This window comes from Adiantum capillus-veneris, chromosome 30, assembly GCF_014529385.1.
Source record: "Adiantum capillus-veneris isolate H3 chromosome 30, ASM1452938v2, whole genome shotgun sequence".
NCBI lineage: Eukaryota > Viridiplantae > Streptophyta > Polypodiopsida > Polypodiales > Pteridaceae > Adiantum > Adiantum capillus-veneris.
Genome location: NC_140960.1, coordinates 12,454,187 through 12,479,917, shown reverse-complemented (window position 1 = coordinate 12,479,917; position 25,731 = coordinate 12,454,187). Strand labels below are relative to the sequence as shown.

The 25,731-nt window shown below is 38.6% G+C and overlaps 1 protein-coding gene across 1 annotated transcript; it reads left to right on the top strand.

Moving 5' to 3' along the window:
• Positions 1-520: 520 nt before the first annotated feature.
• Positions 521-5,559, top strand: LOC147417554 (pyruvate kinase, cytosolic isozyme-like). The gene is made up of 4 exons (XM_086506470.1): positions 521-1,229; positions 3,688-4,149; positions 4,548-5,361; positions 5,434-5,559. The coding sequence occupies exons 1-3, from the start codon at positions 963-965 to the stop codon at positions 5,358-5,360; spliced, it is 1,542 nt and encodes a 513-aa protein (XP_086362596.1). The 5' UTR covers positions 521-962; the 3' UTR covers position 5,361; positions 5,434-5,559.
• The last annotated feature ends 20,172 nt before the right edge of the window (positions 5,560-25,731 follow it).

Sequence of the window (25,731 nt, the reverse complement as noted above, 5' to 3'; positions counted from 1 at the left end):
TCCCACTCCAATTCTACAAATTGAAGGAACCTCTCAAAGGCTACGCACATGAGATTTACAAAACAGAGACAATGGTTCAGCCAAGAATTCAGGAGGCTGCCGCAGAAGCCCCTTCACGCACATGATGTACGTCGACTCCATGGAAATCGCTCTCTCCTTATGTTGCTTAGCGACTAAATTTCCCAGGCCGCAACGGCTAACTGTGTAGCAAGCCCTACTTAAACGCATTTGACGCAGCGGTGTTAAGATTCCTGCCACGTCATTGTTTTTAGCCGCAGCGGTGGACTTTGAGGCTCATGTGCGCACCCTTTCAGCTCGGCATTGTCCAAGATTATAGCTACACACACATCTCCATGATGCCTTGGCGTTAAGCCATAGACAGTAAGCCATAGACAGCGGAAATGCAATTTAGGCCTGGAGTTACGAGAGGGTATTCTGCACAATTCTGAGCGGCCGGAGCTGATTGGCTGCAGCTTCTTTCGCCATATTTGGGCAGCCTCGGGGACCAGTCGGGGTGGCGCCCAAAACGCTCACGGCTCTGGGCATGCGCTGGCTTCCATTTAGGATATGGGCGATGGCTGTTCAGTGTTGTTATTACTAGTATGTTATTTTCTTCGGTCAGGAAAAAGGTCTTTTGGCAAGCGTGGACATCGTCATTTTTCCGGATACGTCAATTCTTTGGTCCTTTTCTCCGTCCTGTTGCGGCCCTCCCACGCAGAAGTTGGAATGCTCTACTACTTTACCTTGGGCCTGTGTCTCTGTCTCCCTTGTTGCGCTTGTGATCCAGCGCCAGCCTAACTCTTCAGTAGAACCAATTTCCGTTTCAGGAAACTCTTGCGTTTCTACTCCAATTTGCTCACTGTTTTCTAGCTAATTCTTGAGGGACCCCAGAGGTTTCTCTGAGTTGTCGACATTTCTCTGTTTCAAGCAAATAGCAGCCCTTTTTTCTCTCTTTAGATTAGATGGCCGGTTTGGACATGGAGGCTCTGGTAAATAAGGCAACAAAGGATATTGATTTGAGCGGATTGCCAAAGACCAAGATTGTTTGTACTCTAGGCCCCAAATCCAGGGATGTTCCTATCATAGAGAACTTGCTAAGGGCAGGTATGAGTGTGGCAAGGTTCAATTTCTCGCATGGATCGCATGAGTACCACCAAGAGACTCTTGACAACCTCAGAATTGCACAACAGAACACGCAAATAATGTGTGCTGTAATGCTTGATACAAAGGTAAGCCTTCATTTTCCACAATCAAGCATAGATCTATTGATTCTAAACAATCTGCTATAGTGCTATGTTTTGGACTTGAAAAGATACTGAGTAAAAGAACCTCTGCAAAGTTGGTTGGTTTGGATGCTAGCATCCTCACTTCTGTATATAGTTTTGCTTAGGTCTGTCCTACCTTGCATGCGGATCTGAAGTTACCTGCGAGGCCTTCCTTGGCTTGCAATATAATTGTGCTTTTTGAAGGTGAAGGGGGGAGGGGAGGTGGGCCCATGCATGCAGGGGTGGAAGTAAAATCCCTAAGCGTATTTAATTTGTCTCTTGATACACACACGTGTTAGGCACTCTGACACACATCAAACGTGAAAAGAAGTCTCATGAAAGGAATCTGGGTATCATAAGCCAGTTGCAAGGGTACATGGAGCTATGATCTGAGAAGGTATTTTAGAAATGAGAAGTGACAGGGTGAAGTGGCCATTGGATAGGAGGTTAGAACCAGTCTTTAACTCGTGGGAGCATGTGACATAGAATATACACGTAGACGATGAACAATAGGAGTCAAGGGCTAGTTTTTGGATTCTCGACATCTTCAAGGTTGTCTCTACCGCTTAAGAAATACACACAGAACTGGTGTAAAACGAACTCTGGTGTAAAGAAGAGCTCTGATCTGCTTATGGAGAAAAGCCATTACTTTACCATGGTCAGTTCTTATTTACTATTGTTACAGTGCATAGAGACAACACAGTTTACTTCCTAGAAGGCTTTGTCTGTCTCCAACAAAGAAAGAGCAGTCAAGATTTAGGAAGACTATAACAGCACTGAAACAAGTGTTTTGAGAACATGAAAGTTAAGCATCTTGATGGTAGGATTTATGAATGTAGTTAAGCTGAAGGCAATGTAGCTCCACTTTTACTTTGTCGATTTCATAAATAAAGAATAGGTAAGGTTCCTTTTACTTCATGAGATAGAGGTGCAATAGACTAGAGAGAGAAGAGAGAATGATACTGTGGGTGAAGGCTTTGGGAAAAGAGAAAGAAAGGAGACTAACTCTAGATGGGGTTGCAAGCCCCCCTCCAAGGATTAGATTGCGCAAATGCTAATACAATGGTCCTAGATATTGAGATGCTGATGGGATCCTACTGTAGGTGATTGGATCTGCAAGGCTAAGGGCTGAAAATGTAAAATTCTAGGGATGCTGAATGGCATTTGCAAGCTCGACGAGGCTATGGGCTGATTTGCTATGGATGACGCCAAGGATGGGCTGAAAACTGAAAAACGCTGGCTTATCTGCTGTCTTGGGCTGAAAACTGAAAACGATGGTGCTGATGGGGTGTTGTAGGCTGATCTGGTGCAAAAACATCAGAGTTGCTGAGGTTTTGTGGGTACTTGGTGCTTGCACTGAGGGTATTGACTTATGCTTGAGAAGTGATCCCTAGGGTCACTTATATATGGAATTAAAGCTGGGATGGAAATCTTATAAAAATCCCACTATTTTGTAATTGCTAATAAGAGGTGCTTCATATGCTGTTATTAATGGTGTTGTATGGGAACACTCCCCAATGCCTACACCTAGCAGACATTGGTTGTGCTCATGTGCAATCAGAGGGTATGCAGCTACTCTAAAGTGCGTGGACATGCACGTCCTACGTATGTTGTACAGGTTCACAAGGGTGCTAGGGCCCAGAACACTTCCTAGGCTGTCCTAAACCCTAGAATAAGGAGTTACAGCTTGTCCACATGCACAAAGGGTTAGATGTGCACTTGACACTTGAAGTAAAGCTCATGGGACTTAATGCAAGACATTGTGGTTTGGTGGGTGGAAACTTAATATTGTGAGTGAAGGTCAAGGTCTTACGGAGTGAAGGTGATTGTATGTTTCCATGTTCTTGAAGCCAGGCTTGGTAATAGCGTTACCACCAACAATGATATTTTGGCTTGGTAATACTGTTACTTCCAACGATGATATTTTATTGGGATGCCCGTGCTTGTTTTCTCTCACACAGATTTTAGTTGTTTTCATTCATCTTCTTTGAATGAGTCAAGAGATATAGGCCTAACATTCTTCTTTTCTTGCCAACTTGTTAGAATCTTATTGTCAAGTCTTCAAGATAGTTGTTCTGAATATGAATGGGATGATGACTAGTCTACGAAGCTCTCTTTGCACTCTATGCTGGACATTGGATTGAGAAGCCTTGAATCTGGACATGGAAACATGGTTTTCTATACAGTGCGCAAGGAAGTTTCAACTTTGAATAGGACGGATGCCCCTGTTGCTTAGAAGCCCAGTTTCTGTTTTGACATCGGGCATTCACCTCTTTGTTTTAAGGCGGTTTTGTTTGTATATCATAGGTGATTTCATGGACAACTCAGCAATATCTGATGGTGTTTGGTTGGACAAAATGTTTCTGTACTACATTTACTAGGGATATTGATAATGTATGACCGGCATGTTTAATTTTTTCAGGGCCCTGAAATTCGAACTGGATTTCTTGAAGATGGTAAGCCTGTCCAACTGGTGGAAGGTCAAGAGTTAACGATTTCCACCGATTACAGTCTGAAAGGCAACTCCAAAATAATAGCTATGAGCTACAAGAAGCTGGCTCATGATTTAGCCCCAGGAAGCATAATACTATGTTCAGATGGTACAATTACCCTATCTGTTTTAGCATGTGATACAGAGGCCGGAACAGTCACAGTCAGGTGTGAAAACACGGCCGTTTTGGGTGAGCGGAAGAATGTGAATCTACCAGGTGTGGTGGTTGATTTACCCACGTTAACTGAGAAAGATGTGGATGACATCATGAACTGGGGTGTGCCAAACAGAATAGATATCATCGCTCTTTCTTTTGTTCGAAAAGGTTCAGACCTTGTCAACGTTCGGAACCTATTGGGAAAGAATTCAAAGAACGTTTATCTCATGTCAAAGGTATGTTACCATGCAATCCGAGTAAGCTGTATTTATTTTTAGTTTCCTGGGAGTCTTTCGTGGGCGCCTTGAGTGCATGCAGCCCTTTTGAGCTGATGTTTGAACCACATGAGGCAGGATAACCTTGTTGACTCTGGAGAAATGTATATTTTAGCTAGTGGTTCTGTTTCCTAATATGCATAGCATATGGTCATCACTGAACTTGTTATTAGGTTCGTGTTTGATAACACTTTAAAACATGTAGCTTATGTCTGGTAGGAGCTTCAGGAAGACATTTGATTTGTTGTCTTAAGAGTAGAAGGGTTGCATAATAAACTGAAAATGCACTCTTTTATATGCAATCAAAACAGAGAAAAGAGCTCATACCTTTTTTTTTTTTTAATGTTTCTAAAATGCAGATTGAAAATCAGGAGGGTCTTGTCAACTTTGATGATATTTTAAGGGAGTCAAATGCAATTATGGTTGCTCGTGGCGATTTGGGCATGGAGATACCTGTGGAGAAGATTTTTTTGGCCCAAAAGATGATGATCTACAAGTGTAATGCTGTAGGCAAACCTGTAGTTACAGCCACCCAAATGCTTGAGTCGATGATCAAATCACCACGGCCGACGCGTGCAGAAGCAACTGATGTAGCTAATGCTGTTCTTGATGGAACAGATGCAGTGATGCTCAGTGGTGAAAGTGCAGCTGGGTCATACCCAGAGTTAGCTGTCAAGACCATGGCCCGAATATGCTTGATTGCAGAGTGGTCTCTTGACTACAATGCCATTTTCAAAGAGGTTATGAGATCAGTACCCCTCCCTATGAGCCCACTTGAAAGTCTGGCCTCTTCAGCAGTTAGGACAGCTAACAAGGTGAAAGCATCCCTCATTGTAGTGCTCACGCGAGGCGGGACAACTGCCAAGTTGGTTGCAAAGTACCGCCCATCGGTTCCAATTTTAACAGTTGCAGTACCCGTGCTAACAACAGACAACTTGTCATGGTCCTGTAGCGAGGAATCACCTGCTAGACACAGCCTTGTTTATAGAGGGATGATCCCCATTCTTGGAGAGGGTTCGGCAAGAGCTACTGACACGGAAGCTACTGATGCAATCCTTGGTGTGGCTTTGAAGACTGCAATCTCTAAGAAGCTTTGCAAAGTTGGTGATGCAGTTGTTGCTATTCATCGAATTGGCATTGCCTCCGTTATCAAGATTATGGAAGTGAAATGAGGTTTGTGATGACGATGTTTTGATGTTATCAGCCATCGTCTGGATTTTATCACCTGAATTTTCATTTTTGCAGGCCATCGGTCATTGATTAAGCACGATTATTGATTAAGCACGATTCAAGAAAATCTTGACTTCTGCACCGACATTTGAAAATTGAACGTGAATGGGTTTATAGTCAATATTTAATGGTTGGTGTATTGTTCGGGTGTTGCTCCAGGCACCTGCCCCACCCTCATTTTGCTTGTGACCAGCCAAGTTGTCATACTCAGTCTTCCATATTTAGTTAGCTTCCCATTCTCTCCAATGAGGTAATTAATGCTGGTGAAGTGGTAAAACCCTTGGCTGTTGGAGTTTAAACCCTGTCACTGTGACACGTTTTGCAGATGACCTCCGGTCCTTAAAAGTAGCCTGTGGCTTGACAAATGACTGCCCGCCACATTGGCATGGTCCCAGCTGACACCCGCCGTGCTGAGGCTAAATGTGTGTACTGAGAGAGAGAGAGAGAGAGAGAGAGAGAGAGAGAGAGAGAGAGAGAGATTTCATAGGAACGGTTTTAAGTGACCTCACAAAGAGAGAGAATGACCTCAAAGATTTAGAGAGAGAGAGAGAGAGAGAGAGAGAGAGAGAGAGGGGGAGAGATTTAGGCTGGGTTCAGACGATGCCGGTGGAAGAAAGCCAAAAGCATACAGTCTTCCAGGCGGAAGGTGAGAGAGAAGAAAGCTTCCACCGGGCAGGTGTTCACATGGCGAGGCGGAATCGCTCAAGGCTGTCAGAAGCTCTTGCGTGCGTGGATGTTGAAGATTGGGTGGGGAGTTGAGCTGGAGGGCGGAAGGAACTTCGGGCGAGGGGGGGGGGGGGGGGGGGTCGGAAGATCACATAGGGGTGGCGGAAGAAAATTCACGTTCCTTTGCCGTGACGTGGAGCAGAGTTTACAATCTCCCACCGTGCCGTCTGAACGGGAAATTCCACCTGGGGGAAATTAATTGGTTGACGCCTATTACCGCCGCGCCTTGTGAATCCAGCCTTAGTGCACATCTTTGGTACAATCCTTTGTTCATAATGTATGTATTCTAGTGCATGCAAATTCTCATGCATGGGAGTCACATTATGCCTTGTCGTCGTATGGCAGCTGTACCTAAATGGGAATGGTCATAAGTGCCAACAATGCCTCTTATTTAATTAAAGTTGGTAGCTCTGAGCTTATTGTTCGCAGTGGTAGCTTTCCATTTATCTAATGCATTGAAGGTCCAGATAAATTTATTGTTTACATACGTGTGTGAGATGTGGTCTCATGAATACTCTGGATGGCAAGTTATTATTCATGATCTTTGTTGAAGTGATGCTATTGCGTCATTGAACACTTTTTTTCCATGGGCTTAAAAAGTCCGATGTTCCTACTGGGGTACAATGTTCATGGAACCATCGTTTGTTCTTATTCAAGATTTGAGAGAAACTAAGGAACATTGTCGTAAAGGTTGTTACGAGAGATAACCAGTAGCTTGACATCAAGCTTTACTTACATACTCGTCGTATTGACGTACTGGGCCTTTAATCAATGGGGCTACTACTTCATTGAGTTTGGGAAACGGCAAGTATCGGTTCTTGATATACAAGATTCTTCAATGCTTTTTTACTTAGTGAAATTGAGATATATACTCTTATGGAGTTTGAGATAGTGGGCATTATGAAGCATTTCTTGGTAAAACAATAAAGCATTGGTTGGTCATTGCCTTCGACTTTGTGGTTGATGAGTAATATCGTGTAGTATCTACATGGTTTCTCGCTACAGTATTTGGGAATGATTTCTTTTAACTTGGTTAGCTTAGTTACCTGTAGAGAGTGTGGGGGAGATTGAAATCTATTTTTTCCCCTTACTTAGCCTTGATATGGTTTGATACAATTGAATTTACCACTGTAAGCTTTAAGAGATAATTTGGTTTATGAGGGTCTTCCATTATGGTAGCTAGCTGGTGCCCCATTGGTGTTTCTAACTTTTGCATCTATATAGTAGTTTGATGTCTCCTCACCCACGGTTGCAGATTGACTTTTGCATCTATATAGTAGTTTGATGTCTTCTCATTGTTGCATATTTGACTTTTGATCAAGGGCTTTGAAATTTTCTTTCCCTTTTCGATTATGTTTACTTGGACGGGATTGTTTTTTACCAGTTTTGCTGAAGGTTATTTCTCATTTTTTGCATGGTAATTCTCAACGTGTTTCTCTTAAGGCTTTGATGTGGTTTTTGATTTTGGACATTGTTATGATAAATCAACAATATTCTGATGCATTTGATCTTTTGACCCACAGTAAATTTTCAAAGTCCTTATCTTATTCCTTTGAGCAACACTTTTGAGCTGTATTAGTGCTTTGATGATCTTATGTTTTGAAAACATCTAGTTTTATTTGCTTATTGTGATCTCTTTTTCGACTTATAAATAATAAATCATTATGGGGTAGTAATGGTCGTGCTTTGATATGACTCCTTTTTCACTTTGATGTCTTGTTTCCTTTTTGGCAATCTACAATCCCATACAAATTATATGGTGTCTGCTAGGTAGGGAGCTTGTGACCTAGCTTGCTCCAGAAAAATACTTATTGGTTAGTCTTGAATTTTTTCCTTGACATATTCTAATCAACAATGCAAGAACTAATATTTCTTTCCTTGAGGTATTAGGATTTGTGAAAAGGTTTGATAAATACCTTGCTTTTATAGCACATACCATGCTTACAATCTCGTTAAAAGAATCAAGAACTTCGCTTGATGATTTGCTAAAGTCTGATTTAGTGTCATAATAACTAATATCTAATTCTCCTAAATGATTTTCTCATGTTAAACTGATCATTTAATATGGGGAAGTACCAGGGGAGAGAAAGCTAGATTATTAGTAAAGCTAGCAGACTGGTCACAGTAGGGGGCCCAAAGTAGGGATCCAAAGGGGTACCATCTGCACAAGAGCAATGTGCAATGTGTAATGAATGGGCTCCAAAGACTTTAGGGTTCAGCCCATTAAGACTTCCAAAAGGTTAAGTTCCAGAATTTCAAAGTGTAAAGTTCAATGGTCAATTGTAAATGGAATTGGATGCTTTGTATGTGTGCAAAAGGCCAATAAGCTATAGGACAAAAGCAAAAACGTTTTGGGAAGATGACAAAGCTTAATAAGGATTAGACACACACACACACACATACACACACACTATACACCTAAGCTTACCCTTTCCACAAAGTAAAGAGGACACATGTCAGGCATGCAAAGAAACCCACAATTCTTGCCTGAATCTTATTGGATGGGCATAGAGGTGGACCAACGAGAAGTTAGCTAGTGTAAACTAAAATTTTATTTTTATAAATGCTCAAAAAATGACCAATAAGAAATAGTCTCCCTAAAAGACTATTGGACAGTGAAAAGGTCCAATGATAATTAAGCAGTTCTTAAAATTTCTTAATTTCTATCGACCAAAGGACTAAAAGGTCCAATAGCGAAGCAGATAATTAAATTAATTATTTGGCATTTACAAAATAGAAAAAAGAATGGACACTTGTCACAAGGCTCTTGACTGGGTCTCTCAAAGGTTATTGGCCAAATTATTTATGGGCCAATAGGAAGCCAGCAAGAGTAAAACTCATACTCAAATACTATTGGCTAGGCTTTTCAAGGGCCAATAGGAATGCAGCATGAGTAATTGGCAAGGGGGGTCAACCAAGAGGAGAGAGGGGTTGTTTTGGAAGGCATATTCCACACACTCACAACTCATGTGTAGAGCAAGAAATCATCTCTTTTCTCCAAGCTTTAATGGAAAGCTCATCTTCTTCTCCAAGTTTGAGAATGGAGGCCTACACCAACAACTCTTGGATATGGAATGCAAATCCAACCAAGATCTAAGCTTCAATGCCATGCTTCTCTCCTCAATTATATAATTACTAAGCTAAGCAAAGCTACAAGAGTAATTAAGTGAGGAAATACTTCTTTCTCGTAAGAATACTACTTCTTCCTCTAGATCTGCTCTCATACCCCGCTAGCTCTCACCATTTTCGAAGGTGTGTGAGGTCTTGGGTTTGAGAGCAACGAGTAACTGATGTTATGTGTTATCACATGTAAGTTTGGTGCATGAAGCTTCCATCTTCATAGCACCGACGAGTTTTTACCAAGGAACACAAAGAATTGTATTGTACAAAGTCTCTCTTAATGGGAGAAGTTATAATACAAATGCCTAATGGAGGGGGGACTGGTCCATGTAAATCCAATCCTCAATAGTTGTCAATTGTTCTATTTCTCTCTCTCTTTCAAGTATTGTTATGCCAAACTAATTAGGTGTTATGCTAATGTTGTTATCTCCAACCAAGCACTCTTGTATGCTCATTAGGAATTTGCTCTTAATGAAATGTTCACTATGTTAAGTTATTTTTCGCTATTTATAAGCTTTATAGACCAATAATTGTTACATTGGTATCAGAGCTATCGGTTTCTCTTTTCTTGCTCAAGAAGAGAGGTCCTCAAGCTTGCTACAAACGGTTGGAATTATTAATTGCATAAGGGTAAGGAGAACAGGGATTTATTATCCTTGAGGTGCGCCTGCTTCGTGCAGTTAACGGGGTATCACCGTCGAGAGCTATGGTCTTAATAATGGAGTTCCAAGGGGCTTGCCTACGACCATTATTGAGCTATTAGAAGCTTGACAGGAACCGGTGCCGAGACTGGGCTATGATAAACCCTCTCTTCTATTCCTTGTTATTAATGATATTCCGAGCCACGGGTATAGATGTTTGAGTGCTTATCTTTGAAAGTAAAGAGGAGTAGAAACTAGGGCTTGAAGTTCCAAAGTACAAGTAAAAATGTACACCTAAAACTTAGTTATAATGGCTGACAATAGTAGAGAAAGTGAAATTAATGTTGATGGCTATGATTTTGCTAATGGTCAAGCTACTAATGATGCCCCTATGCTTGTGAACTATCTTGTTACTAAGCTTCAACAAGCCATGGGTAACCCATCCCTCCAAGGTGAAGTACAACAACAATTACGCATCCATGGGATTCTCCAATCTCCTCACCTAGAAGAGGGAGTGCCTATGAAAGCTTCTAGTGAGATTTCTAAAAGAGGGCTCTCTATGGTGAGAGAAGAGGAGGACCCATACGAAAGACCCAAAAGCGGGTCTTGCTTAAATTTCCCAAGGCTCGATTAAGGCACACGACGGGCAAGAATCCTACGGGACACCAAAAATACTATGCTAAACTAGCAAAAAGGTACTATGGCCCCTTTCAGATTCTTAAGCCAATCAATGAGACGGCTTATCAACTCAAGTTGCCCAACCACTGGCTCATACACAATGCTTTTCATGTGAGCCTGTTAAAGCCTTACCAAGGAGAGCCACCCCAAGAAGCAACCATAGAAGACCCACCGGAGATTGAAGACCAAGAAGAGGTACTGCAGCCAGAGTCCATTCTCCGACACGAAGACAAGGTATTGAGAGGTGGTAAGATTATCCGACAGTATCTTATTAACTTTAAGAATTATCCTTTTGAAGATGCTAGATGGATGCAAGGCATACAATTAAAGGATAACCTAAACCTTGTCAATGCTTATAATGATTCCCTAGAGTAAGCAAATGTAAATATGTTTTAAATGATCAATGTTTTTGTCTTATAAGAATCTTTTTTTCTTTATTGTGCACAAATGTTAAGAAGTATGCATGCTTAGGATCAAGTTTGCGGAGACGTCGTCTCCCAAACACCAAGTAGAGCTTGTCACTCTACTATGGAAGATTGATAGGACTAATGTGCAGACATGCTTGCGGCAGCTTCGGCTCTCAAGCGCCAAATGGATTAGTTATCCATTGTGGAACGGTGTCGTAGGGTAAAATAGGGATCCTATACCCGCTAAGAAAAGGACTAATGACTATGCTTTATCATCTCTACCTCATAGTCGAGGACGACTATGATTTCAAGAGAGAGGTAATGTCATAATAACTAATATCTAATTCTCCTAAATTATTTTCTCATGTTAAACTGATCATTTAATATGGGGAAGTACCAAGGGAGAAAAAGCTAGATTATTAGTAAAGCTAGCAGACTGGTCACAGTAGGGGGCCCACAGTAGGGATCCAAAGGGGTACCATCTGCACAAGAGCAATGTGCAATGTGCAATGAATGGGCTCCAAAGACCTTAGGGTTCAGCCCATTAAGACTTCCAAAAGGTTAAGTTCCAAAATTTCAAAGTGTAAAGTCCAATGGTCAATTGTAAATGGAATTGGATGCTTTGTATGTGTGCAAAAGGTCAATAAGCTAGAGGACAAAAGCAAAAGCGTTTTGGGAAGATGACAAAGCTTAATAAGGATTAGACACACACACACACACACACACACACACACACACACACACACACACACACACACTATACACCTAAGCTTACCCTTTCCACAAAGTAAAGAGGACACATGTCAGGCATGCAAAGAAACCCCCAATTCTTGCCTGAATCCTATTGGATGGGCATAGAGGTGGACCAACGAGAAGTTAGCTAGTGTAAACTAAGATTTTATTTTTATAAATGCTCAAAAAATAACCAATAAGAAATAGTCTCCCTAAAAGACTATTGAACAGTCAAAAGGTCCAATGATAATTAAGCAGTTCTTAAAATTGCTTAATTCCTATTGGCCAAAGGACTAAAAGGTCCAATAGCAAAGTAGATAATTAAATTAATTATTTGGCATTTACAAAATGGAAAAAAGGATGGACACTTGTCACAAGGCTCTTGATTGGGCCTCTCAAAGGTTATTGGCCAAATTATTTACGGGCCAATAGGAAGCCAGCAAGAGTAAAACTCATACTCAAATACTATTGGCTAAGCTTTTCAAGGGCCAATAGGAATGCAGCATGAGTAATTGGCAAGGGGGGTCAACCAAGAGGAGAGAGGGGGCTGTTTTGGAAGGACATTATTCCACACACACTCACATAACTCATGTGTAGAGCAAGTAAATCATCTCCTTCTCCAAGCTTTAATGGAAAGCTCATCTTCTTCTCCAAGTTTGAGAATGGAGGCCTACACCAACAACTCTTGGATATGGAATGCAAATCCAACCAAGAGCTAAGCTTCAATGCCATGCTTCTCTCCTCTATTATATAATTACTAAGCTAAGCAAAGCTACAAGAGTAATTAAGTGAGGAAATACTTCTTTCTCGTAAGAATACTACTTCTTCCTCTAGATCTACTCTCATACCCCGCTAGCTCTCACCATCTTCGAAGGTGTGTGAGGTCTTGGGTTTGAGACCAACGAGTAACTGATGTTATGTGATATCACATGTAAGTTTGGTGCATGAAGCTTCCATCTTCATAGCACCGACGAGTTTTTACCAAGGAACACAAAGAATTGTATTGTACAAAGTCTCTCTTAATGGGAGAAGTTATAATACAAATGCCTAATGGAGGGGGGATCGGTCCATGTAAATCCGGTCCTCAATAGTTGTCAATTGTTCTATTTCTCTCTCTCTTTCAAGTATTGTTATGCCAAACTAATTAGGTGTTATGCTAATGTTGTTATCTCCAACCAAGCACTCTTGTATGCTCATTAGGAATTTTCTCTTAATGAAATGCTCACTATGTTAAGTTATTTTCCGCTATTTACAAGCTTTATAGACCAGTAATTGTTACATTTAGTATCTTGTCTACTCATGTCCTTTGAAATATCTCTTTTTGCTTTGTTTCTCTTTGCATTGGATAATGCTTTTTTTGGCTTGACCTAGTAGTGCCTTGCTTAGGGTCATCCATAATAAAGAAACTTAAATCTTAGGGATCTCCCTATCCACCATGGAAGCTTGTAACATGGAATAGCCTAACTATTTTGGTATCTGGCAAAGCTCTAAGTTCTTTCACATAATTTCTACCAGATTTGATCACCCGATTTTCTAGTGGCTTGACATGGGGAGTCAGAAAGGAGCTGTTCTGAGTTTGATTGTTAATTATTCTTCAAAATTCTAAAATATGGATATGCTATAGTAAACTAACCTAAGATTAGGTGGGCTATTTGACCACCTTAGAAAACATAGACATAGGCTAAAGACCGATCATTTCCAAGGTTATGGATGCTTTTATTTTTTAGATTTTTTAAAAACTTTTTTGAAGGTTTCTCTTATGTGGAAAAAGCAGTTTTATATTGATTCAAAGATGACCTTGGATTGCACTGTCATTCTTGGCTAACTCTGTGGTAATGAATTTACATGTTGGCAATGGTTAGACAAGAGTTATAATGAATTTGAACACATGCTTTACAAATGTACTTGAAAGATATCTATTAAACATTTGATCTTTTTCAAGTACTAAAGAGGACTCCTATGATAATAGTTTGATACTAATGGCTCAAAGCAAACACTGTATGTTATTTATGCTTGCTAGCAGTTTTATGCTTACAAATTGGGCTTGTGGTAAAACTTTTATAAATCAACTTATAATTTTTTGAATATTTTAAATTTAGATTCTTTGTTTCAAGAGCTTTCTAATGGTTTATAATATCTATATTGTAGCCCATCGTCATATCTAATTAGCATATCTCCCTTTTGTGCTAAGTAACATTGTCCATGAATAGATTTTTTGGTAAAATTAAGATGCTTTCACCCTAATGTGAGTGTAATGGCGCCTTTCTCATAATCTATGTCATTATTTTTTGACGATTTGAAAAATGGTTGATTTAGGAAAAACCTTAAGGTGGAAGGTTATTGAAGCCTTCATAAAGGCCTTCTAAATTTAAAATTTACACTATCATTTTAACAAAAAATTTCTTAAACATTTACGACAATATCTAGTCTAATAATGTTTAAGTAGGACGAGGATAAAATCGATAGGTTCTGTGACACATGTAATATGTATTCAACCTAACAAATATGTTTCCTTTTTATGAATGTGGTGATGATTCTATCATTGCTTAAAAATATTTAGGGTAATTGTAGTCTCCCTTTGATGAAGAAGACCTATTTCATCCTTAGTTCATAATATATATCCAAATGTATAGGATCATCGAAACGAGTCCCGATTCTAACTATATTGTACAAAAATTTATTCATATACATAAGAGAATTATTTTTGTGCAAATACTTTCCAGATATCTAGAGCATGTTGTCTTTGAACATAGTGCTATTTTGTCTATATGTATTATCTTATATAACAACACACACACAATTTAAACACAAGGCATTCCTGGGAAATTGGGAGAGTTGGGGCACTGACTTTAGATTACTTCTTGGCCTTGGTCTTCGAGAGACACACTCTCATTAATTCCTTTTGAAGGTTCATAGGTGTTAGGTGGTATGTGCATTGATCATGAATGGGGTTCCTATTCACTGTCACTATAGTGCTTTGACTTTGTTGGTTTCAAGAAATAGAGCTACCAATTTTGCTTACTCCTGTTAGAATTTGTATCTAAACTCCATGTTTTCTTTTGAAGGAGACGTTACTTATAAATAGACCCCAAAACAATGAGACAAAATCATGAAAAAAAAATTTATGTCTAGAAGAACATTATTTACAAAAAATCCCTTTGTAGATCGAGGCCTTTTCTTGAGATAAAAGCTATAAGCAAACATATAGTATATTCAAAGTAACTAGACTTTCTAATCGATCCACTACTTTTTGGATTTGTAACATACTTCGGCACTCTACCAAGACGTTGAACCCCTGTATGTAGCTAACTCTCTTGTTTTGAGATGTGTTAGCAGTTTGGATGCTTCCCAACTTATTTATGATTGTTCTTGTCTAAGTAAAAGAAATTTTTGTCTTTCACATGATTTCCTTAAGTGATTGGGTCAAGATACTTGCAACACTTGACAAAAAGCCTAAAGAAGGTTGCAAATTGATCTTTGAAATGATTAACCAACTCCTTGTCTTAGCCCATAAACATGATCTAGATCTTGTTAACTTCTCTTCCACTAGAATGGAACTTACAAATTTCTTGAGAAATTTTTGTGGACTTAATTCAGCCTTTTTCTCCACGCAAATGACCTCTAGTATCCCAAAATTTAGAGGAATTTTTTGTTAAGACACGACTCTCCTAGACGCCATCAAAGAGTTTCAACACAACCTATGCACTCTTAGTGAATCTACTCTATTGGGAATGGTTTTGAAAGTTTCTAAAGTCTTTTCCATTTTTTCTTATGAGATAGATAGAGACACCAACTTTGGGTTTTACCTTTCAAAACTTTTTCACTTTTATCCTCAGTGAAACTTGGATATTTCTAGCCAACCTTCCTGCTGAGAAGTGCTAAAAGGTGGACTTTTTCTTGGTAAAGGTGAGCTCATTAAGGCACCCTTCAATCTTATCTTTTTGGAATATTCCAAATGCGCTTTTGATGCATGACTCTACATTAAAATGAAGGGGGTCATGGAAGTTGCAAAAAGAAACTCTGACCGATGCTATTTAGAATTGGTTTGGAATGTGTTCAAGCCTTATTTGAAATGTGCCTAAAAATTCTTGGACCCCAAAGCTACCTGTGAATCGAGAAACATGTGGTTTCACCATGCACTATGGTACATCTTTAACCACTTGGAACTCCACTTTCCAGATAAATCTACAGGAGCCTCATGCCGCCTCTTTTGTTTATGGCTTGGTGGACAATCCTAAGCCTTGGTGATTACACATATTTCCTTTATTCATTTCAAAAGCTTGATGCTAGATATTCTTAAAGGGTTGGTATTAGAGGAGTGCAGCACTTTCTTAACCACTTATGCTAACTACACACAAGTCAACCTTCCTACTAGTCTCTTTAAGCCTCTTATTAAGTAAGAGGCCACACCATGTAAAAGGGTTTAACGCTCTCACCTCGCCCAACAACTCTTTCACTTCTTTTTCAACCCCACGATCCTCTATTGATTATAATAGAGGAAAAACTAGGAGCTTCATGAGAGGAAGAGGGTTGAATTTTCTAGTTAGTCCTTGACATGTGATTTTGATATAATTGTAGGTACTATTGGGCCATGTGGAACAAGAACTATATTTATAGATGAATACAAAAAAGGCATGTTTTTGTGCACTATAATTATGAGAATAATGTAAATTTAAATTTGTTTTCTCCTAAATGTATCTCTTCATAAAGTTTTGTTAGTATTTTTAGTTACATGATGCCCTCAACAATGTCATGATTGGATAGCTCACAATCTATCAAAACTTAACTGATTTTCAGAGGAAAGATGTTATGCTTGATTTCACTTGCATTAAGTATGGCACGTTTTATAGAATGCTTAAAGGCTTTGGTGAAGATGTTTGCACTTGTGATTTGAAGATTTTAAACAATACGAAGCCAAGAAAGATTATTGCTATTCCAATTTACCCTAGGAATATGCATCTTGCTCTCACGGCTTTGCTTAGCTGTTTGATCGATTTGATCAACTTACTCTAGTTGGAGTCTTAAGTCGTATTGTACTCGTCTAATTGTGTGGAAAATACTTTCTTAACAAAATTGCATGGTTACTTCCACATTGGCTTTTAGAAAATATCTCTTGGGTTAATGCAGAAATGGTAGCTTTCTTCAAAATATTTCATTGAAATGGTGACTTGATAAGGCTTCCAATAACCTAACTATCACGTGTAAGAAATTTTCTTGGTTGGCTACCCATGATAGACTAATGATAGACTAATGGGTATAGAGTTTGTCCCTCCAGCACTTCATCCTACATTGATTTCAACCACAACTACTAATCCGTGCAATAAGATTGGTCACTGTTTGGACACTACAAAATTACCTATCCTCTTTTTTACCTATTAAATTGATAAACATAATTTTATATGGATTTTGGACCCCTCTAGTGGATTTACATAGGAAATGACAAAAGACATCACAGCTTGCCTTTGTCTCACCCTTTTTGAGATCAAATTCACTTGTGCTGAGAAAAAGAAAATTGGCGAAGATTTATAGAAAATTTATACCAATCCCTTTTGGCTTGTCAAAAACTTCACTGAAGAAACTTTGAAGCTCCCAGAACAAATATTGGATCCCTTTACCATGGACATTATCCAATGCTATGAGAACTTTCCCCTTATTGCAAACTTAGGTCTTGATTAACATGCTATTAGAAATTATGAAAATGACCTTTGATAAAGTTAGGCTCCAAGGCCTTATATTCCAAAATCTCACGTGAGAAAACCCAAATGGATAAAAAAAATTCAATTAAAACCTCCCAAACGCTTTGTTGATGAAAAAATTGGTGATAATATATCTTGGGTTTAAAAACATTGATTCGTAGATTTTGGTGGTATGTGTTTTAGACATGCAATGCTATTCCAATGGAATTCTCCTACTCCCCTTTTATCTGCAATCTTTATCTTGCTTATTTCGAATACAAATGGTTGATAAAAAACATGGCTGATAAATGTTCTTGCCAAAAACTTTGCCTCTTTGCACATATGTACCTTTAGATACATGGATGACTTGCTAAGCATTAACAACAGGAAATTTCAAACGAACTCCTACGGTTTATCCCAAAATTTTGAAAATTGAACCAACTTTTAGTTCATGATTTAAACAAGAGAATGGAAAGTTTTCCCACGTCGGTTCAATTTCTTAACTTTTGTATTGCTTTAATTCTTCAACCTTAGATTTATTTAGAAAATAGATAATTTTTTTAAAGAAAGGTAATAGATCGACCAAAGCGACTATTAACACATGGAATCAAAAGGCACGACATAAACTTTACGATCGCCACTACTCTTAAATAGAACAATTGTAATCAAACTTGGTCTCATGTATGATTGTAATACTCTCATCGAGTTGATAAGGTAGTAGGCCCATACCTAAAGGGCCTAGTGCCAAAAACATTGAGTATAGTGCTTGGGTTAGGGTGGGTGTATGCACAGGTGCATGCATGCATGCACACACACACGCGTACGCGCGCGCGCACACACGCACACGCACACACACACACACACACACACACACAATGGTAGTACTTATCTGGTTTACCTCTTGAACGGGCTTATTGCAATATAACTCTAATCTCACTTGATGTTTACATTATATAGAGTCTACTCTATATGTTTAACTTTGGCATTATCCAACTCTCTTGTTAAAAAAATAGGACCAATTGATTGGGCATAATATGGTGCCACTATTTTTCTGATTGGCTTTTAACTCCTTAAAATGATCTTGCACTTAGTTCTAAAGACTACTTTCAGAACTCATTAGGTTCTTCTCAGTTCTGTGGGGAACTTCTAGTTTCTCCTTGCAAAATGATCCCCTTTAAAATTGGGTAAATAATGTTTGATACCTTGAGTTTCTTCCTTGAAACTTTGAATGATGAAATTTCTATTCAAACCCTTTGAACACTTTATCTTATGCATTGATTGGGGTGCTGAACTAGATCTCAAATGTCTCTGATGACTTTCATCACAAACATCCCTATATTAGGACCTGCTCTTACAAACACTCTCCATGGAGGATGTATCATACACTCTTGCTAGCAAGTAGCCAATCACCTCCCCCTAAAAGATGGTGCTATTACATATCACATCAAACATTGAAGTTATTGTCCATTACGTACCAATACATACCAATGGAGTTGGATGGCGTGTGTAGCTTGCAACTCGTAGGCTCGTGTTCTAAATGAAGCTACACATAAGGTATGGCATATGTTACGCTTGGATTGCCATGCATTACACACTTGCCTATTGTGTCCTTTGGTTTGCACAAGCTCATGGAGGAGACAATCTTTTTCAAGTTGTTGAGCATGCAGAAGGTTTGCAGTGAGGTGGTGGTTGGCCTAACATCTCCTCCCCCCCCCCCCATTAAAGGCAAGGGACTTTTTCTCACTTAGACTTGAAATATGGTTTCTATTTGCACTATTTTAAAAGAGTGCTTGCTACTAAATACTTGAGATGTTGTGAGCTTCTGCGGTGGTCTACCATCTGGGCTACTATTGTCCTACTTGTCAATCATGTAGATTGTTGACATGGATACAACATCATCCTAGGGTGCCTATTTGACCTCCTCTTATAATTTTTGAAACTAGTTTTTTTTATAAGCCTTGATTATGTGTTGGGTTATAGATTGTTTTCAATAATCTTTTTTATTATGGAATAGCCCTTAGTTTGATATGATAAGTGGGTGGGTTTTGAATATTACCAAGTTCAAATCCGCCATATTTGATCTTATTTATTTAAATTTGAAGCACATCTTTGATTTGATGTACTTGATATTTTTTAATTAAATTTGAAACAAATGTTTTGATTTTTTTTTGGATATTTGACATATAGAATATCTTTGAGGAAAAAAATTCTAAATCACTTTATAAAGGTGAGCTGAACGGTCCTTGATATAAAAGACACTTTTTGATGCTTTTTTACTTAGTGAAAATGAGATGTAAGCTCTTGCTGAGTTTGGGATATTGGGCATTATGGAGCATTTCTTGGTAATAAATAAATCACTTGTTGGTCTTTTCTTTTAACGTTGTGGTTAATGAGGCATTGGTTGGTCTTTGCTTTTAGCATTGTAGTTAATGATTAATATGGTGTATTACTTAGATGGTCTCTCACTATGACGATACTTGGAATGCTTTCTTAACTTGGTTTGCTTAGTTACCTTTTGCATTGAATACAAAACCCTATAGAGAGTGTTTTAGAGGAGTTTGAAATAAGCCTTTTTCCCTTACTAAGCCTTGACATGGTTTAATAGAAGTGGCTGTATAAATATAACCTTAATAGATAATTTGATTTTTGAGGGTCTTCCACTGTTGTAGCTAGCTGGTGCTGTCCTACTTTTTCATCCATATGGAGATTTGATGCCTCCTCACCCATGGTTACATATCTGACTTTTGATCGGGGTCTTTGCAATTGCTTTTCCATTGCTGGTTTGTGTTTACTTGGATGGGATTTTTAAAACTATTTTTAAACATTTTTGCTATAGGTTATACATTTTTTTGCACGGCTCTAAGTCTGGACCTGGTTCTCATAAGGCTTTGATTTGACTTTTACTTTTTGACTTGATTATCATAAATCAACTCTTAAAATAATTTTTGATGCTTATGATATTTTGGTAAAATTTTAAAGTTCTTATTTTAGTCACTTATTATTTGTGGACTGTATGAGAAGTACTTTTAAGCTCTGTTAGTAAATTAAATGATATGATGTTCTAAAAACTTCTGATCTTTTGAAAACTTTAGACTCTTTGATGTTCTTGTTTTTCTTCTTCACTGAGTTTAAGTTAGCATGATGTAGCAACACTATCTTATTTTCATCTCTGATTTGACTTAGAAAAAATAAATTGTTTTGGGCTAGACTTGTTCAAGGCTTTGGTATGACTCCTTTTCACTTTGATGTCTTGTTTCCTTTTTCGAAAACTGCAATCCCATAGGGATTATATGGTTTTTCCTAGGGGACCTTGTGACCTAGGTTGCTAAAAAAAAAAGATAATGGTTTTTGTATAGTGATCTTATACTTTTTCCTTGGTTCAATAATGCAGGAACTAATATTCTCCTTTAAGGATTGGGAACTTAGCTTGATGATTTACTACCATTTGATTTAGTATCTTCTTTAATCATGGTCTTTAAACTCTCTCTTTCTACTTTGTTTCTCTTTGCATTGGATTATGCTTTTGTTTCATAGGGCTTACATTTTTTGGCTTGATCTAATGATTCTTTGCTTAGGATCATCTATAACAAAGAAACTAAGAGTGGTTCAAGGAAATGCATACTTTTTAGACCCATAGGTATGTAGAGCTTGGGGATGATATTGCACATCTCATTACGCATACATGCAATATACCATTGTCTATGAAAAATGTAAAGTGCATGGCTAATGTACTACATGTACCTAATATCACAAAGAATTTGATTTTTGTTGGACAAACGGTTGTTGAACATGTCAGGTTTAACTCTAATGGTCTCTTTGTCAAAGAGCATAAGAAGAATGGAAAGTTGGTTGTGCAAGGAAATAAAGCGGGTAGAATGTTTACTTTGCATGTGAAGATTGAGGCGAATGTTGCCATGCTTGCACAAGGTGCAAGAGTTGTTGCAGATATTGAGATCTAGCACAAACACATTGGTGATGTAAAATTGTAAAGGGTGAGGACGATGCAAAGTAAAGAGACGATAACAAGTTTTCCAACCTTTAAAGTTGCCAAATGCTAAAAATTTGTAAGGCTTCTCAATTTGGAAAGTAGGCAAAATCATAGTTTCCTCATGAGAAGCATGTAAGCAAAAATGCAATGGATTTAGTACATACAGATGTATGGGTTCCAACAAAGACTTCATCTATGGGTGGATATAGGTACTATGTGAGCATTATTGATGACCATACAAGAAACATATGGGTCTAATTCATGAAGCAAAAAAGTGACGTGTTTATGCACTCTCAAAATTTCAAGGTTTTGGTTGAAAGAAAGACTAGGAAACATGTAAAGGACCCGAGGTTAGACGGAGGGGAGAATACATCTCGAATGAGTTTTTTTTTTTTTGAAAGGGCATGGAATTGAGAGACAGTTTTCATGCAAGCATACTCTCCAACAAAATGGTGTTGCTGAGAGAAAGAATAGGCACATAGCAAAAGTTGCTAGAGCGTTGATGAATAAAAATTACATACCTCATTGCTATTGGATTGAAGTTTTTGCTATAGGTGTTACATTATGAATAGGACCCCTACTTCTACTTCTACGATGCATGATATGACACTGAAAGGGAAGTTTTGTGGTGAAAAACTAGCTCAAAAAATGAATCAAGAAAAGGGAAGGAAAAAGTTGATGATGTCCCTAAGCTGTCAAATTTGAGTGTTGGTTATGCTGATGGTTGTAAGGTCCCTCCCTAAACCCTAGAGCCATTCAAAGCATTTCTTTCAGCCTAGAAAATAATTTAGGAAAAACAAGACCGACAAAGAAGTCGTGCGGACAACGAGACTTTACTCCAGAATGAAAAGACAAGAACATTTTGGATAAGAAATTACGTCATCCCTATATTTTTCCAAAAAGATTAAGATTATTTTTATACTTCTTCGTGACGATCCGCGTGGGAACTGATCTAGATCGAGAACTAGGAGAAAAAAGGACTAACTTGATTGAAAGATAAAGTTAAGAGATAAGAACTAAAAAGAAAATTGGGGTCCAATAGGAATTAAGAAGAGAATTGGGGTCCAATAGCATTTGAGAAGAGAATTTGGGGTCCAATAGGAATTGAGAAGAGAAATTGGGATCCAATAGGAATTGAGAAGAGAATTCCACCCACCATTTCCTATATAAGCATCCTCTCTCCTTTGTAATTTTACACACACATATTGCTAAGCTACTTGCATATTTGCCATGCTCAAGATTATGCTTAAGTAAATCAAGGTTTCCATTAAACCTTGCTCTTGCTCTCTCCCTCTCTTGAATCCCAAACCCTCAACTCTCTTTCTCCTCTTGAAGGCCAAACCCTTGAGGGTTTTGTGAAGAAGCTGCTCTCTCCTTCCTCTTCACCATAAATCCCTTTCCTTCCTCCTTGAGCCTCACATCTCTTCAAGAAAGACTTCCACCCCACTTCCCTCTTATTTGGAGGAGGTAATCTTCATTTCTAGTAGGATTAATTAATCCATGTGTTTTAATACTAGGAAAGTTTATGTGCATCATTTTAAGTTTAAGCTTTAATGGAAACCTTGCAATTAGGGTCAAGTGATAAGAGTATCTATGCATCATAAAGTTAAGCTTCAAAGGTAGATTTACTCTCGTAAGCTAAGCTTTAATGGTAACTTTGTACTTAGGTGTAAGCTTTAGTGACTACCTTGCATTTTTAGGTTTTAAGTTTTAATGGAAATCTTGCAATTAGGGTTAAGTGATAAGAGTATCTACGCATCATAAAATTAAGCTTCAAGGGTAGATTTGCACTCGTAAGCTAAGCTTAATGGTAACTTTGCACTTAGATGTAAGCTTTAGTGATTACCTTGCATTTTTAGGTTTTAAGCTTTAATGGAAACCTTGCAATTAGGGTTAAGTGATAAAAGTATCTACACATCATAAAGTTAAGCTTCAAAGGTAGATTTGCACTCGTAAGCTAAGCTTTAATGGTAACCTTGCACTTAGATGTAAGCTTTAGTGCTTACCTTGCATTTTTAGGTTTTAAGCTTTCATGGAAACCTTGCAATTAGGGTTAAGTGATAAGAGTATCTACGCATCATAACGTTAAGCTTCAAAGGTAGATTTGTGCTCGTAAGCTAAGCTTTAATGCTAACTTTGCACTTAGATGTAAGCTTTAGTGATTACCTTGCATTTTTAGGTTCTAAGCTTTAATGGAAACCTCGCAATTAGGGTCAAGTGATAAGAGTATCTATGCATCATAAAGTTAAGCTTCAAGGATAGATTTGCACTCGTAAGCTAAGCTTTAATGGTAACTTTTCACTTAGGTGTAAGCTTTAGTGACTACCTGGTATTTTACATTTAAGCTTTAATGGAAAGCTCGAAGACTCATAAATTATAGGACAACTTTCTAGCTTCCTAAAAATGGAAAGTTAGGCACCATAAGAAAAGAGTAGTTGTCTAAGCTCGATATCAGTAGTTCAATTTTTGGTATTGAAGAGTATTTCTAAAGTTTTCAATTTCAAGTTTGTTTGCAAATACGGGATGGGGGAGATAGGGGATAACTTTGCGGAATTGATCTCTGTGTTGTTTGAACCGAAAAGTCTACAAGCTTCCATGGAGATGCACCATGGATGGCAAAGGATTGCAAAAACCTGGGAATCGACAAAACGGGGATTGAACTTAAAAAAAAAGTTAGCATTTCCGAAGAGACATTAACCATCAAATGCCTATGGAAAAAACTCGCTTGTATCTTCTAAATAAACTTGGCTGGTAGATAATTAATGAAAGTAGGAATTAAGATTGATAAATAAATGAACCTGGAAATTACCAACTAGGAGTTAAAAAGGAATCTCGAGAGATGATAGGGATAGCCCATTGCAAAACATATATTTAACTATAGGAGTTTTGAAGATTGTCTGGAAATGGCCGGGAACTAAGATGGATCTTCTTGGGGTCAATTTGACTGAAAGGCCGGCCCATTGAGAGGATTCTCTTGGGGAACTTGTCGGAGATTGGCCTTTTTCGGCTAGGGCAGCGTAGCCGGCAAGTTGTTATACCTAGGTCATTCATGCCCGAGGGATAAGGGATGAATGGGTTTGTTTTATTTTTTTGCCCGGTCGGGTGAAGTACCCGCGGTATCTTATTGGAAATCGTCCATAATCCGGACATGGCCTGATGCCAATAGTTGGATGAGAAGGTTATACTCAGGGAGGATGATGTGAATTTAATTAAGGAAACTTGTTCAACTTGGTTGCTTAAAAAGGAATTGGAAAGGCTAGGAATATAGGGGCTATCCTGTGCATCTGTCACCAGATGGTACTATACCTCTCGAAATAAAATGCTTAGGAAGGAATGATTAAATTACTTGATGAGATTTTCCCAAACACTTAATTCTGTGAAATATTGTGAAGGTGTTGCCATTTTGATGGTTTGTAACCGATTATCTTGACCTGAATGGAGAGGCAAGATGAATTGGTTGAAACTAAATGTGTTGCATGATTAGTAATAAAACTAGTTACAAGCTAATTATAGCAGATAAAGGAAAGAAAATGAATTAAAAGTTTCTAAATAAAGATCTGGTGGGAACAACCAGATGAATTTCCCTGAATGAGGGTATGCAACAGATTGCATGCTGCTTGTTGTTTGATGATGTCTGATAGACTACTGTCTTCCTGATTTTATAGTAGTTAAGCACTACCTCTGGAAGGGATTTTTATGAAATGGTTCGGTAGGTGGACGGATCTAGAGGGTCAGATGGCCGGATGTTGATTTATATTTTTTTATGTTAAACGTTAGGACTACGTGGGATAAAAATGGGTAATTGGGGACGTGCGAGACCAGGTAGGATTGCAAGATTCCTCTTCTTAGGGGAAAGTGATAACTGCCATGCCTGCTTGTCAGAAAAAAGGGGTTATCGCCATGAACCAAGGGAGAACAAGAAAGCAAGAGCAGATCCTCAAGTTAAAGATCAAGAGAATCAAGACTAAGGACCACGATTTTGGGTGCAGAAAGCTATCAAGGAGAGATTGATTATGAGTAGCAGATAGAATCATGGAATAAAGGGATGTACCCCCTTGGGTTGGCATTCGAGATAGGCTGGAGTCCTGTCTGAATGTCGGTCCCAAGTGGGAGGGATACCTGCAGATAGATCTACGTCACTCCCTGGAACGGTTTGGAGGATTGAGGGAGGTGAGTAGGGTCGAGTCTGGGTATGGCCCTCACAAGTGGTATCAGAGTAGATTGTACCCCCTTGGGTTGGCATTCGAGATAGGCTGGATTCCTGTCTGAATGTCGGTCCCAAGTGGAAGGGATACGTGCAGATAGATCTACGTCATTCCCTAGAACGGTCTGGAGGACTGAGGGAG